Source organism: Lissotriton vulgaris, chromosome 11 (genome assembly GCF_964263255.1).
Source record: "Lissotriton vulgaris chromosome 11, aLisVul1.2, whole genome shotgun sequence".
Lineage (NCBI taxonomy): Eukaryota > Metazoa > Chordata > Amphibia > Caudata > Salamandridae > Lissotriton > Lissotriton vulgaris.
In genome coordinates this window covers 147,317,979-147,332,679 of record NC_141699.1, presented here as the reverse complement: position 1 = coordinate 147,332,679, position 14,701 = coordinate 147,317,979, and the positions used below count along the sequence as shown (strand labels likewise).

At 48.0% G+C, this 14,701-nt stretch overlaps 1 protein-coding gene across 4 annotated transcripts in view; it reads left to right on the top strand.

Annotated features, from left to right (window-relative positions):
• The window catches only part of LRRC43 (leucine rich repeat containing 43), a 344,921-nt gene that overhangs the window by 110,558 nt on the left and 219,662 nt on the right, over window positions 1-14,701 (top strand). For all 4 annotated transcript variants that reach the window (XM_086942972.1, XM_086942971.1, XM_086942973.1 and 1 more), the window contains exon 5: window positions 14,010-14,248. In XM_086942972.1, coding sequence (XP_086799098.1) covers window positions 14,010-14,248 — 239 coding nt within the window. The remainder of the gene's footprint in view (window positions 1-14,009; window positions 14,249-14,701) is intronic.

Here is a 14,701-nt window from a genome sequence, read left to right as displayed (position 1 = left end):
GTCTCACGGACCAGGAGGCGTTGTCGGCGACCACGGTGGAGGTGCGAGCTGTCCCACGAAGGATGGCGCTGTCGGCGTCTTGGGTGGACCAGGAGGGTCCGGGGTGCTTCTCGAAAAGGTGGAAGCAAGGGCCAGTCTGGAGCAACCAGACCGGCAGTGATGATTCTCGGATGTCGTCACAGAAGGGCACAAGCCAGCGGCTAGTGACCAGACAACGTGCTGAGCAGCGAGCAGAAGGGCCCCACGCAGATCGTGGAGATGCTGGGAGACTGCACTTCGGTGCTGGAGCGGCTCAGGGTCGGGGCTTCTCGGACCCCAGAGCACTCACCAGAGAGTTACCTCGATGGTCGTGCTGGTTTTTAAGAGCGTGCAGGTTCTGATGATGGCCGGTCCCTCGAGGTCTCGTCGCACCCACAGATCACAGCTGAGCTGATGACGTGGGTAGAGGTCAGAGGTGCCAGGGAAGCCGGTTCTCGTCGAGCTGGGCCGTCGGATTCCTTGAGGAAGGACTTACAGCAAACCGCAGAGTTCTTAGATGGTGCCCGCTGATGCAGGGTGACTACTCCTTAGCCACAAGGGAGAAATCTTGAGAAGAGTCTTGAAGTCCTTTCGTAGAAAGTATTCTTGATTCAAAGATGATCTAATTTGGAAGGGTCCCCGCTCCGGCCTTTATCCTAAAGAAAGGGGTGGGTACATGACTAGGTCCTGCCCTAAGGGTGGGACCAGGAAGGGGGGTAGTTACACCCCTCTCCCCTGCCGGACTTTCCCCAGGCCAGGGCTGTCGCCCCTGGAACTGGTTCTAACCGGCAGATGCGTAGTGAGCACCGGGGTGCCACTCCGCAGTCACCTTCTCGCAAAAGCCCTACCTACCCAGAATACACAAACCCTGTCTGGGACGGTGCGAACACCGCCCTCGACAGGAAACCCTTTGTCCAAGCGCTCCTCGCTGGAAGGACTCCCAGCAGCAGGAGGTCAGACTCGTGTCTGTGGTGGCAGCATCCATTTTGTGGAGCTGAGGCTTTCGTTAACTTTAACCGGGGTTCACAGTTACGTACATGTCGTGTCCCTCTAGAAGGGCGGAATGCTAACCTCGTCGCCAGGGTTGGTGAGAGGGCAGCACCCCGATTCGTATGACACCTTACTCGACATGTCTTGATAACGCGACACCGAAGTTACCGATGTGGTACGCGTTATCATGGAACAGCCATTGGGTCTTTTCTCCGCAAGCTGCAACCGGCTCGGCTCGTGCCAGAACACAGTTCACACGAGCCCATGCACTCTGCCTTCAGGATTGTCAAGGCCTGCCATAGGAGTGACTGATAGGAACTCGGGTGTCCATTGTAGGGTTAGATATAGAACTACTATACCTAAAGCAAAGGGTGATTACACGACTTCGCCCCAGCTGTCATGCAGCCAGTTGTGTCAAATTTCGGAGGCCAGCCAGGGGTGGCATAATACATGCTGCAGCCCCTGGTGGCCCTGGGTACACCTATGCCCTGAGTTACAGGGTCTGATAAGGTGGTCCAGTACCAATTGGTAAATGCACCTAGGGTACATCTCGTAATTTAGAAAGAGAACAGCCGGGCTGTGGGTCTGATTGGCAGGCCCACAGCCAGAGAAAGTCGTAAACCAGTGAAACAAAAGCAAAAAAATCTGGGTGATCATAGGATTGCAGACCCTACTCTCCTACACCGGGGTTAAAATGTTTTGTGGAATCAAATCTTGCAAAAACGATGCTCACGTAGTCCGTCTTTGGTTAAAGGCATAGTCTCCTTGAAAACTTAAAAAAAACAAGATACTTATTTTCATATTAGAAAAATTAAGATGCTCTATAGTCAAGTAGCAAAAGCATACCTGATAGTTTACCTCTGGTCATACATAGTGTATATCAAAATCAATGTGTTGATATGCCATGAGGTGAAACATAGGTTTATTCAAAGTAGGGTTGTCACCTTTTTTACCAGCCTGCAAGTAAATATGCCCTGCGCAATGGCAAGATTGGTTTGCATATGGTTGCTCCCGTCTGGAGCAGTGCAGTGCGCAAAAACCACAAACACCACAAGCGACTGACATTCGGTGAGACTATTGCATGTGTTCCATCCATCATCCTTTGTTGTCTTCTCAGAGGACACTTCTGGCCTTCTCAGGACCTCCAGTAAAAGTCCCTCTTTGCTGCATGTTGTTGGCTGTAGGTGACATTTATGCATTATGGGCTCGTGTTCCCTTTCCTCTACTCCCATCAGGGATTGTAGTCGCTCTTTACTCTGGGGTTCAGACTCAATCTTCTTACTGCCTCCTAACCCACATAGCTCTTACATCTCATGCTGAGATTCATTGTCCTCTGGTACTGCTGCAGGCCTCTCCTAGTCCCCTTTTACAACCAGACAAAATGTAGTGACCTCAGTTTAAAGCAGCAGATTGCAAAGTGTTTTAACTTCATGGTATTGTCAGACTGGTGCATTCTTTTCCTACAGCTGTTGAGTCAGTATGAACTGTCTACTGGTGGTCTCGACCTCCTCCATGTCTGAACAAATGGGGGCGCTGCTTTTCTTTTCTCCTTCCTTTTGTTCTCTCATGCCTCCTGAGCCCCCTTCCACCCTTAGCTGAGTAGCCGGGAGTGGACAGCTCTGATCTGCTGGGCTCCATGGCTCCACCAAGGACTGTTAAGGGTCCACTCCAATCTGCAATCAGTACTCATTGCCACCGTAGAGAATTTCTAGCGGGAGCATGAAGAGCGAGAGTACCCAAGCCACACTTCACCATAGCCGCTGTTAAGGGACCACCATGCCGCAGTACTCCTCAGGACTCCAGGATAGCCATCTTCCCCTGCACATCTTTGTATTTGGCAGAGCCTTTGAGGCCGGGGCAGGTTTAGCACGAGTTGCAGATTCGCTGCATTCCTCAAAATATTGCCAAATATATTTTCTCAATCACTTAGCCTTTTTGTTTCAGGCTTTGACAGGTATGGATGGGCTGTTCTGTAGGAGCTCCCCAAAAGTCCCTGGCCATGGTCGAGCTCTGGCACACTCGTAACTCATTTTTACTCATTATCCTTCTTTTCAGCTGTCAATCTCTCAGCAGACAATGACAAAATGTATAATTTAATGTAGCAGAGAGCTAGGACACTACTCACTGCTTCATCTCTCAACATCAACCTCTCCTAACTCCCACCTCCAGGTGGGAAGGCGTGGAAATGTTCAGCAAAGACTTCTGTACACATCTGGCAATGGATAAGGAGGAGCAGAATGGTTTAAGGCAGCGTATAGGGCCCATCCACTAAGTATTGTATGTATTTATTGTATGTATTTATTGCTTATTGAGCGCAGCTGTCACCCAAAGGGTATCCTGGCGCTGAGACCTAACCATGCATCTATTAAAAAAGCTACATTACTCTGGGGAACAAGTAAGTTTTAAGGTCCTTTTTAAAAGTAAGCAGATCAGGGCAACTCCTTAATGCCAGGGGGAGAGTATTCCACAGCGTGGCAGCCGTAAAACTGAAAGCGCGACCACCCATTCTCATTCTATTGATTTTAGGGACTTTTACTAGGAACGCCGAAGATGATCTTAGAGGTCTGGCTGCCTGATACCAGAGGAAAAGAGTCTGAAGAGGTATTGGTCCCAGTCCATGCAGGGCCCTAAAAACAAGGCAGAGAGCTTTAAACGCAATTCTCTGCTGGACTGGGAGCCAATGCAAATCGGCCAAAGCTGCCGATGAAGAGGCGGACCGCGGTCGAGACAAGGCCAATTTAGCGGCCATATTCTGTATCCTTTGGAGCTTTAGGACCAGAATCTTCGGGGCACCCAGAAGTAGTGCGTTGCAGTAGTCGATCCTACTGAGAATGGAGCTACGCACTACCTCAGCTCTGGAGCCCCGTGGGAGAAGTGGCAAGATTTTCCGTAGAGCACGGAGCAAACCCATACACGTTGCTGCCGTTTTGTTTACGGAGGCATCAAGCTGCAAATTGGGTTCGAATAGAACTCCCAGGCTGCGAGCTGACTCTGCCGCCTCCACCGAGCCCGGGATGGACACTGGCCAAAAATCGGCCGGTAGTGTCAAGGGGAGTTCGGTCCAAGGAGCAGTGGATGTACCTCTGTTTTTGACCCATTGAATTGCAACGCATTGGCTCGCAACCATGCTGCTGTGGCTGCCATACAACGGTGAAAGGCATCCCTTGAAATGGACTCTGAACCCTCAAATGAAAAAATCAACTGAGTGTCATCGGCATAGTTGACAACAGATATGCCGAATGACTTTATCAGTGCTATCAAGGGACGGAGATATATATTAAATAGGATCGGACTAATTGCCGATCCTTGAGGGACTCCCTGCTTCACCTGCCTAGTGGCTGATCGAAATGGTGGTAATGCCACGGCTTGTTGTCGGTTATCCAAATAGGAAGTGAGCCAGTCTAGGGCCAGACCGCTCACTCCCGCACTCCGAAGACGGCCAAGTAGTACTTCATGGTCCACCGTGTCGAACGCGGCCGACATGTCAAGTAGCACCAAAAATGCAGACTTGCCCTTGTCGACTCGCGTTCGCAGATCATCCAACACGGTGACCAAGGCCGTCTCGGTGCCGTGCGCTGGCCTGAAGCCAAATTGTGCAGCATCCAGACATAGATTTGTTTCCAGGAAGTTGGATAAGGCTCTTGTGACCCATCTCTCGAGAATTTTTATCGCAAATGGTAATAGCGAAATTGGCCTGTAATTAGCCGAACAGAGAGGGTCCAGAGAAGCCTTTTTCAACAAAGGTGTTACAATAGCCAACTTCCAGCTGTCTGGAACAGACGCTGTGGTCAATGATTGACAGCAGATGGAGTGCAACGGAGGGAAAAGCTCATCTTGAAAAGCCTTCCAGATCTTATGAGGCATTGGATCCAGCGGTGATCCTGACGATACACTGCTTGCCAGGATAACAAATTCCTCTAACGAGGGAACGGGAAAGCTGGACAACTGAGGCATACCTTCCTTGTTAGGTGCCCAATTGGAGCCCAGGTTGTCAGAAGGGTCCAAGGAAGAGACTGCAGATGTTACAGATTGTTCAGAATTTTTGAGTCCAGTCAGGATGGTCCTGATTTTCTCCTCAAATGCAAGGGCCAGCGAGTCGCACAGTGCCTGCGAGGCCGGGATAGTAGACGCCGTGCAAGGCGGGTCAGACAAAGTCTTAACCAATCTGAACAGGGTCTGAGATTTGTTAGAGGCCTTCGCCAAAGTGTCTTCCAAAAACTTAGCTTTTGCGATTCTTAACTGGGCCTTGTATTCGTGCAGGGCTGCTTTATAAGCCGCCTTATCCTGCTCCCTAGCGAAGTTTGAAGTGCCCCAGCTCTTCGCTGAACCAGGCATTTAGGCCTCTGGGCCTGTCTCTCACCTTACGCAGAGGGGCCAGGTCATCAAGAGATGATACAATATGCCGGCAGAGAGAAGCATAGCTCTTGTCCACATTCTCCTCCATCTGAAAGGTTCCCGGTAGCAGTGTGGGTCGAATCGGCTCCCTAAGGAGACGACTCCATTGCCGATTCAACTTCCTGCCGGTCGGTTTATTGGGTCTCCATGGGGCAGGCATAAGAAGGGACAAAACAATCAGGGAATGATCGGTCCAACCCTGGGCCTCGACCTTATCTACCACAACCAAGTTCTTATCAGCAAATACCAAGTCTAGTATGTGTCCCCTATCATGGGTGGGTACCTGGATCAGTTGAGCAAGTTGGATATTGCTACAGGCTTGGCACAGTTCTCGAAAGGCCAAGTCATGGGGGCCAGAAGGCCACAGGTTGAAGTCACCCAGTACTAGGAAATTGGTATGCGAGTTGGAAAGGTCGTAGATCAGATCAATCAGAGATTGAAGGGCTGTCGTGGGCAGAGAGGGCGGTCTGTAGCATAGAAGGCCTGCTACTAAAGTACCTCCTTGAGCCACGATGGAAAAGCCCATAAGCTCAAACCCTGCTACCTCCGTAATCACCAATTCGGTCAAGGAGATAGAGTCTCTGAAGATGTAGCCAACCCCACCACCCCTGCCTGAGGTATGGGGAGTGTGCCTTATCAAATAGCCTGGCGGGCAAGCCCAGCCCAGTTCCATGCCACAGTCCTTCGTGGCCCACGTTTCAGTCACGAACAGTATATCTAGCTGTGATGATTCAATTAATAAAGCAGTCTCAGCGTGGTGCTTTATCAAAGAGCGTGCATTCAACAAGCCGCAAGACAATGTCTTGTGCGGGGTAAGAATGGACTCGGGCTCTAAGTCCTCAGTGGGAGCAGGGCAGGAATCAGCAGGGTATGGAGGGGCAGGTGCGCCAGAGGCGCCCGGGACGCGAACGGGCGCAAACGGGCTTACCTCTGGCGCACCTCCGGCGCATCTACGGCGCCTCCGCTGCACGCATCCGCTGCGCGTCTGCCTACACATCCTAGTTATGGTATTACGCCGAGCGGGCTTCCGGCTGCTCGAGCCTCTGACCCCAACCAATAGGGCGCCTGAGAATCTCCCAGAGCGTCACTACCTACCCAAGATGGCGGACGAATCACCAGGACCAGGGACCCCACTAACTCAGTCCCGCAAACGCGGCTTGTGGGGGCACAATTTAAATGCAAGGTAAGCCTATCTAATTCCCAGGTGACAGCAGTAACAAGCGCTTAGAAAAACAACAGCAAAATACAACAGCGCAAATACGGTGACGCAAATTTAAAATTATCGAACTGTGCAAGTTAAAATCAGAGGTAATGCGCGTGATGGCAGGAAAGGTCTAAAGAGCGAGAGCTAAGAGCAGCTTTTATAAGCTCTCCAAGTGCGGGCTTCCGGCTGCTCGAGCCTCTGACCCCAACCAATATGGCGCCTGAGAATCTCCCAGAGCGTCACTACCTACCCAAGATGGCGGACGAATCACCAGGACCAGGGACCCCACTAACTCAGTCCCGCAAACGCGGCTTGTGGGAGCACAATTTAAATGCAAGGTAAGCCTATCTAATCCCCAGGTGACAGCAGTAACAAGCGCTTAGAAAAACAATAGCAAAATACAACAGCGCAAATACGGTGACGCAAATTTAAAATTATTGAACTGTGCAAGTTAAAATCAGAGGTAATGCGCGTGATGGCAGGAAAGGTCTAAAGAGCGAGAGCTAAGAGCAGCTTTTATAAGCTCTCCAAGTGCGGGCTTCCGGCTGCTCGAGCCTCTGACCCCAACCAATATGGCGCCTGAGAATCTCCCAGAGCGTCACTACCTACCCAAGATGGCGGACGAATCACCAGGACCATTGTGGGCATTCTGAAGGATATGTTGGCCCATCTGTGACATTTAGCCACACTATTGAGGACATTCTGGCTAACTCTGACATGATGATGAAATAGTGTTATATCTGAGCATTCCTGGGGGCATTGTGGCTAACCATGACATGTTCCTCCATAATAGTTGGAAATAAGTGAGATATTTGCTCCTATTACCGACAATATTCTAGCTGTCATCAATGTTTTAATGGCCCATCCTTGCCATGTTGAAGGTATTCCTAGAAACATTCTGGCTATCCCTGACATACTAGTTACTCATCCTTGACAAGGATTTGGCTTTTCATGGCATAACAGTAGTCCATCTTTGATTTGTTGTTTCCATTCTTGACATGATTCTGGCTTTGCCTGGCATTATGGTGGTGAAATATTTTGCCACATGGTGAGAATCACTGGCATCCGCTAATGATATGTGCAAATGGTAGGCAGAATCTATCTATGTGTGACAGTAGTATATCCGCAAGCTTGGTTAAAACATAAGGCTGATGTTTCCGGACGTAACGTGAGTTTACGAAAGTATAAATCTAGTATTATGGGACAAACTTACAGTTTTGTCTTGGAACTACCATGCTTCTGTTATTGGGGAATTGGGTTTATTTACCCCAAATGAAAATATGTTTTTCATATTAAAATGCCTCCATTTTCAGAAAGTGGCACGCTGAGGTTTTAAACAAAATACCAAGGGGAACGTCCTGCCATGCTTTTTATTTAATAAATTGTAGAGTATTCATTGATTTTTTTCTACCAAATGGTTATTTATTGTTTTCATTCTTTAAAGTATTAAAACACATTAACATCTTAGACATGCCTCTTAGTTCTTTTTTCTCTTACTTGTGGTACATATTTTCGCATACGTGCATTATTATACAGTGATCTACTTGTTCCAGAGGCACCTGTTAATCTCTTGCCTTTATGCATGCACAGTCATCATTATCTGCAAGTTATCCTGCACTAATGGTGTTTTTAAGTGCTGTAAATAACAGCTGTTACTGTTACATATCTTAATGGTACTCAATTTATTTACATCGAATGGAGTAAAGGCTGTTTATTCTTGCAGAATTTGAATTATTGACCTTGAATAGAGTGAAAGCTGTTTTGGCCTTGCATGAATATATATTTGGACCTCGAAAGGAATGAAGGATATTTTGGCCTTGCAAGATCTCACTTTTTTTTTTAAACAGACTTTATTCAGCATATTGCAAGTGTAAAAATTAGACAGTAGTATTAGAGCACACAGCTTGTGACCAATAACAGCTATCAATGAGTATGGATGTTGGGCGCATATTTCCCGTTGCATATTCCACCATGCGTAGCCCATGCGGAAATCGGGATCAAGTACAGTGGTCAGGTTCAAGTTCTCAGGGAAGTTATGTGCTGTGTCAGTAGGGTTCGGAGATCAGCATCTCAATAACTTGTCTCAGTCCGAACTCATTAAGGTCACAGCAAACAATAACCAATTAGAATAACGTACCCCTTTCCTCCCCTCCCCCCATGCAACTCCCCTCTCCCCCTCCCCCTCCCCCAGGCATGCCGCTCGGTCGTCAGTAATTTCATGGAGAATCATACCAATCCATGTAAGACAACAGGTACAGTAATTCTAATAGGGGGGCATCAATCACTGGTAAGCCACCACTTACTATATGTTTGTATTCCTCCCATAGGGCACAGCTCAATAGGGCTCCGTTTCAGTCCTCGTTCACAGGTCCACTCACTCAGTGTGCGGTTCAGCATTATCTGTTGTGCGCTTGAGCAGCTCAACTAGTGCTTCCAATGCACCCGCCGCTTCCAGCATTTTTTCATTATCTAGTCTCTGAGCCATTTGCAGCCTAAGAATCCCCTCACAATCTGCCCATTTTGTGAATTCCCTCCGCCACCTCATGATACTAGGAGCGCTGGTCGCCTTCCAGTGGCCGGTAATTTCCCGTTTGGCCAGGACTAACCCCAGGTCTATAAACGTACTGGTAACTTTATTCCAGGCAGTATGGGGAAACCAATGCAGCATACAATAACCCGGTGTCAGTGTGTTGTCTCTTTCCGTTATGTCGCCCAGTGTAGTCAGTATCCCCCTCCAGAACCCCTCTACCAGTGGGCACCCCCAAAAAATATGTAAAAATTCGGCGTTTTCTAGTTTACATCGTGGACAAACTGATCGGGCCCCAAAATACTCATTAATCTTGTGCGGCGTGAGATATGCTCTGTGGAGGACAAAAAACTTGCAATATCTCATTTATCTACCTCAGTAGGAGTAAAGACTGTTTTGGCCTTGCATAAATTAATTTTTGGAAATTTTCTTATAATAATTTCTTTTTACTAATGTTTTCATCATACAGTATGTATGGGTCGTGATTACATTTTACGTTGATTCAAAAAGCGGAGCGACAATTGGAAGACATCATTAAATATAGCATTTGCCATTGTGTTACAATATTGCAGTCTCCTCCTATGTAATCAACTTGAATGTGGCGAACCTGTGTGACCCACTGAGCTCTCGATAACCCTACGTTTATCTGACCAACGTCTTGACAGAGATGCTTCAGCTATGGGTATCCCCCTCAGAACCCCTACTCCTGTTTAATGAGACCCTCTCTGACGTCCTGCTTGGGGCCTGGTCCAAGCCCCAAATAGGCATTCCTATGCACTGGACTATCTCTCGCCGCCATTGCCCCGTACCCAGGGACCCAGCCTTTGTCTCCCAGCATCCTACCACTGATGTCCTGGTGGTCCAGGCTCAACCTCCAAGATAAATCCTGATGCTTTCCCTACTACATCACCAGATCCAATCCAAGAAGCTGTATACCTTGGGAAATAACATTTTCTCTTTCACCAGATTTGAACTACGGTCCGTGAACACTGTGTGCTAATTGGACCATTATTCCCAGTTTACAATCAGATGTAGATTGGATACAGACTCACTGGATAGAGCCATTGCTTCTATGGTGGCGGTCTGACATCACATCTGGCTTAGGACAACTGGCTTTTCAGGGGATGTCCAGGCATCTCTTATGGACATGCCTTTCAGTGGGACTTGCCTTATTGCTGACCAGACAGATTAGGCGCTAGAGTGTTTCAAATATAGTAATACCACTGCTAAATTGTTGGGGCTCACCATGGCCCTACGACATCTGCATTCCACCTTCCACCCCTTTTATGGCTACGGTAGGGGCTATCAGCCACATCCCTTTAGCACAAGCCGCCATGGCCGGCAGGCATCCCAGTCCCTTTGTGGCTGCAGACATGGCTACCACAAACCTCATGGGAAGCAGAACCAGATGTCGACCCAATCCGTTCCAATGCAGCTGCAACCTCAAAGCCTCTTTAGTTTGCCCTCCTACCATCCTAGGCACCCAGATGGTGGCAGGATTCAGCACCACCTGCCCCAGTGGCAGGAAATCACTTGTCACATTGTCCAGTGGGGCTATTCCCTACCTTTCTAACAGACCCGCTACTGTCCACTGATCGGCTGATGGAGGACCATCTCTCGCTCTTGCGCCAAGAAGGAGCTATTTAGAGGGTACAGGCATCAGAAGTGGGTCATGGTTGCTATTCCAGACACGTTCTGGTACCGGAAAGGAATGGAGGCCTTATCCTATCATAGACCTACCCCTTCTCAACTACTTCCTGAAAAAGGAAAAACTCAAAATAGCTCAGGTACTATCTGGCCTCGACCCTATAGACTACATGGTACTTGCAGGACACCTACTTCCATATACATGACATGCCTGCCCACAGGCCTTACCTGCACTTCACAGTAGTCTAGTAGCATTATCAGTTTGCTGGGTTCCCCTATGGCTTTACCAGCACCCCTTGGGTGTCCACCAAGGTGATAGCAGTGGTCGCAGCTCACTTTGGAGGTCAGGGGTTATGGTCTTTCCCTACCTCAATGACTGGCTGTTGAAAGCGTGATCGCTAGCAACATGCCGAAGTCACACCTGACTCCCTCTCCGACACTTCTTTTTATCAGCGCTCTTTTGGACACAATGCAGTTTCTGGTCTAGTCCCCTTAGGAGTGAGTCCAGAATATTCAGGCTATTATCCTGATGTTTTAATCTCAGACGCCTGATATTTCAGTCTCAGTCCCAAGTTTTTGTGCGGCCGATTCTGAGGCTTCTTGGCCTGATAGCCCCTCCCCCTTCCCCACCCAGAGATCACAGTGGTGACAGATGCATCACTCCTGAGTTGGGGTGGCCATTTGGGAAAGGTGGAGAAAAGAGGACTCTGGTCTTCGGTGTAGTCTCAGATCCACATAAAAATGTAGTAACTGAGAACGATTCACCTGCCAATGAAAGCCTTTCTTCCTTCCTTCAAGGGACGGCTTGCTCATGTGTTCACAGACACCACAATAATGTAGTATTGCAAAAATCAGGGTGGGGTGGAGTCGTGGACCATGCGTTAAGCGGCTCCGCGTCTCTGGGCATGGCTGGAACATCAGGGTATTTACCTGGTGGTTCAACCTTTGGTGGGCTCTCTGGATGCCAGAGCAGACAAACTCAGCCGTGGAGGCCACACGTATCATGAATGACACCTACATCTGGATGTGGTGCATGGTCTCTTCAGAGGTTGGAGACAACCCTGGTTATTTCTATTTTCTACTGCTGAGAACTCAGTGTCAACCCTTCTGCTCGCTGGAGCTTCCAAGTCGGCTCTCGCTTTGAGATGCATGCTATCTCAAGTGAAGTTCAGGACTCCTGTGTGTCTTTCCACCCATACCACTCCTGTCCAGAGTTCTCAAGAAGATCAATAACGACCGGGCCCAAGACATCTTAGTAGCTCTGGATTGGGCAAGGAGAGTATGGTATCCCAAACTCCTGAACATGAGCATCTGTCCTCCAATCAATCTGCCCCATCAGGAGGGTCTTCTGTCACAGTAACTGGACAGGGTTGTGCACTTGAACCTGCACACTCTCCACCTACGTGCATGGAGACTGAACAGCAACAGTTGAGGGTTATTGATCTTCCCTCCAAAGTATGTGATTTGACCCTGACATTCAGGCGTCCCTCCACAGAAACGATGTATGCCTGCTGATGGAACACATTTGTGACTTTGTGAGCTGCCAAATCCATTGATTCTCTGTCTGCACCCTTGTCTGAAGTTCTTGTATTTCTTTTATCCCTTGCCCATCAAGGCCTTTCCTTGGGCACATTTAAAGGATACCTTTCCGCCATTTCAGCCTACCTGCGGTTGCTGGATCAACCCTCCCTGTGCGACTCAACTGTAATGATTTGTTTCTTGAAAGGTTTACAGCACATATTTCTACCTACACCTTTCATGATTCCCCAGTAGGACCTAAATTCAGTTCTCACTTTCCTCATATGTTCACCTTTTGAGCCCTTTCATACCTACCCTCTGAGACTGCTTAAAATCAAAAGTCTTCCTTCTGGTCCACACCCAGTACACACATTTTATTCCAGATAAGTTGGTCCTTAGGTCCTGTCCCTCCTTTTTGCCAAATAGACTATCTAGCTGCAGATTCCTTGCCGATATCCCTCCTCCCTGTCTTTTTAACTGTTTTTATCCTCACAGAGATCTTTCAGGACCTCATCTTTGCTATATAAACACGCAAATTAAATTAAAATTAAATCTTGGCACACTGGTCATTTCACTTTAACCGTTTAACCGCGGCGCAAATTCTGCTGCGGTGAGGAGTTTTTAATCAATGGGCGGGGCTGTGTCGACCAACGGTCGTGCGCAGCACTACAGGGGTAGTGGTTGCGACGGCCGTTGGCCCACGGGCGCACCTAAGAGGTTCGTTTGGCTCTGTCCTTCTAGTACGGAAAATAATCATGAACTGAGGTCAGTGCGCTGGTGTGACACCTATATTAGCACTGTGCACATCACTTCCAGTGCAGGCCATACCGACGATACCAAATAGAACCAAATGATGCCACCTGCCGGTGTGTAAGGGGTTTGGTAAATAAAATTCAACATCCGGTCTGACGCCTGGGGAATATTCGCGGAGTCTGAGGTTTAATAGAGTGTCTACTAGATAAGCTGAAGGTAAGTAACTTGTTCGCCAGTGTGATAGATGGTTCTGTCTGGTTATTGTCTGTGCATGGCAGTCTCACAAAGAAGATAGTTTCTAACTCTGAAACAGATGCACTAGAAAGATATAAAACTGAGGAGTTCAAAAGAAAGGTAAAGAAAGTATTGTCACGGTCTTTCACAAGTTGCCTATGATTACAAAATTGTAATATTTTCTAGTGTATCTGAAATTACCCTGGCTTCAAGATTAAAAATAGGAGGGATTATGCCATTACTACGCGGTTTCTACACCGCGCTACCATTACAACGCAGGTATCACAACGCAAGTCGTTACAACGACTTGCACTGTCGGTGCTGGACTTAGGAATAGTACGATTTACTATTACAACTCCAGCCTACCCAACAGTAGGGAAGGTGTTGGAATAGTAAATCTACTATTCCTTAGTCTCTAATGCCATCCAGCGCAAGTCGTTGTAACGACTTGCGTTGTGATTCCTGCGTTGTAATGGTTTTGCGGTGAAGAAACCGCGTAGTAATGGATGTTCCCCGTCCTCCAGAATAGAGCCCCCTACAAACACATACTCATTGTATATTTACACAGGCCATCAGTAAACTATGTTTCTAATGGTTCGGTGAACAGAAGAAGGCTTTGCGAATAGTTAACAGTGATAGTTGCTTTTATTTGGAAAAAACATCATGTTGATTTTTAGTTTGTTTGAAAAACTTAACCAATCGTAACATTTCTTTTGTTTCTAGGCCAAATCTTCTATCCCTCGATTTAGGTTTCAATAATCTGACTGATCTGCGTGGTGTCCTTTCCAAAATGATCTCGCTCGATCACCTCCGCATCCTCGTGCTCCAGGGCAACCCGGTGGCGCTGCTCCCTTGGTACCACGGCTTCACCATCAGCAGCCTCCCGGAGCTCTCTGTCCTGGATGATGTGGTGATCTCAGCTGATGGGCGGCTCCGGCACAAGGGCTTAGCTGAAAGGCCAGGTGAGACTCTATGCGTTTAAATACAGCTGTGACATGCATAGCCTTCCATGCTTCCATGTGACCATACCCGGAGCTGGGACGGTCAAGCCCTCCAAGACCCCTGCGGTAGTGCTTTAAATGGACAGGTGCTGTCTATTACCCTGCACTCCTTTCATTGACAAAGGAGATTGCCTGCACTTCTCACTAGGGCTTCAGTATATTTATTGAGAGGATACTGACACAGCTCACTAGTAAACAGAGCTGTGGTATCGCTCTATCATTTTCATATATATCATGGCAAAATATTACGCCCACTCCTTCGACCTAAGTACTAAATAATCAAGGTAAGAAGGTGTGGAGGCATGACTAGGAAATATATACTGACCTTAACGATGAGGTGGAAGCAATCGTTTTGTAGGTCAATATTGTTAACCTCGAAATAGTTATGTACAACTGTAAACAGGTACTCTGGGA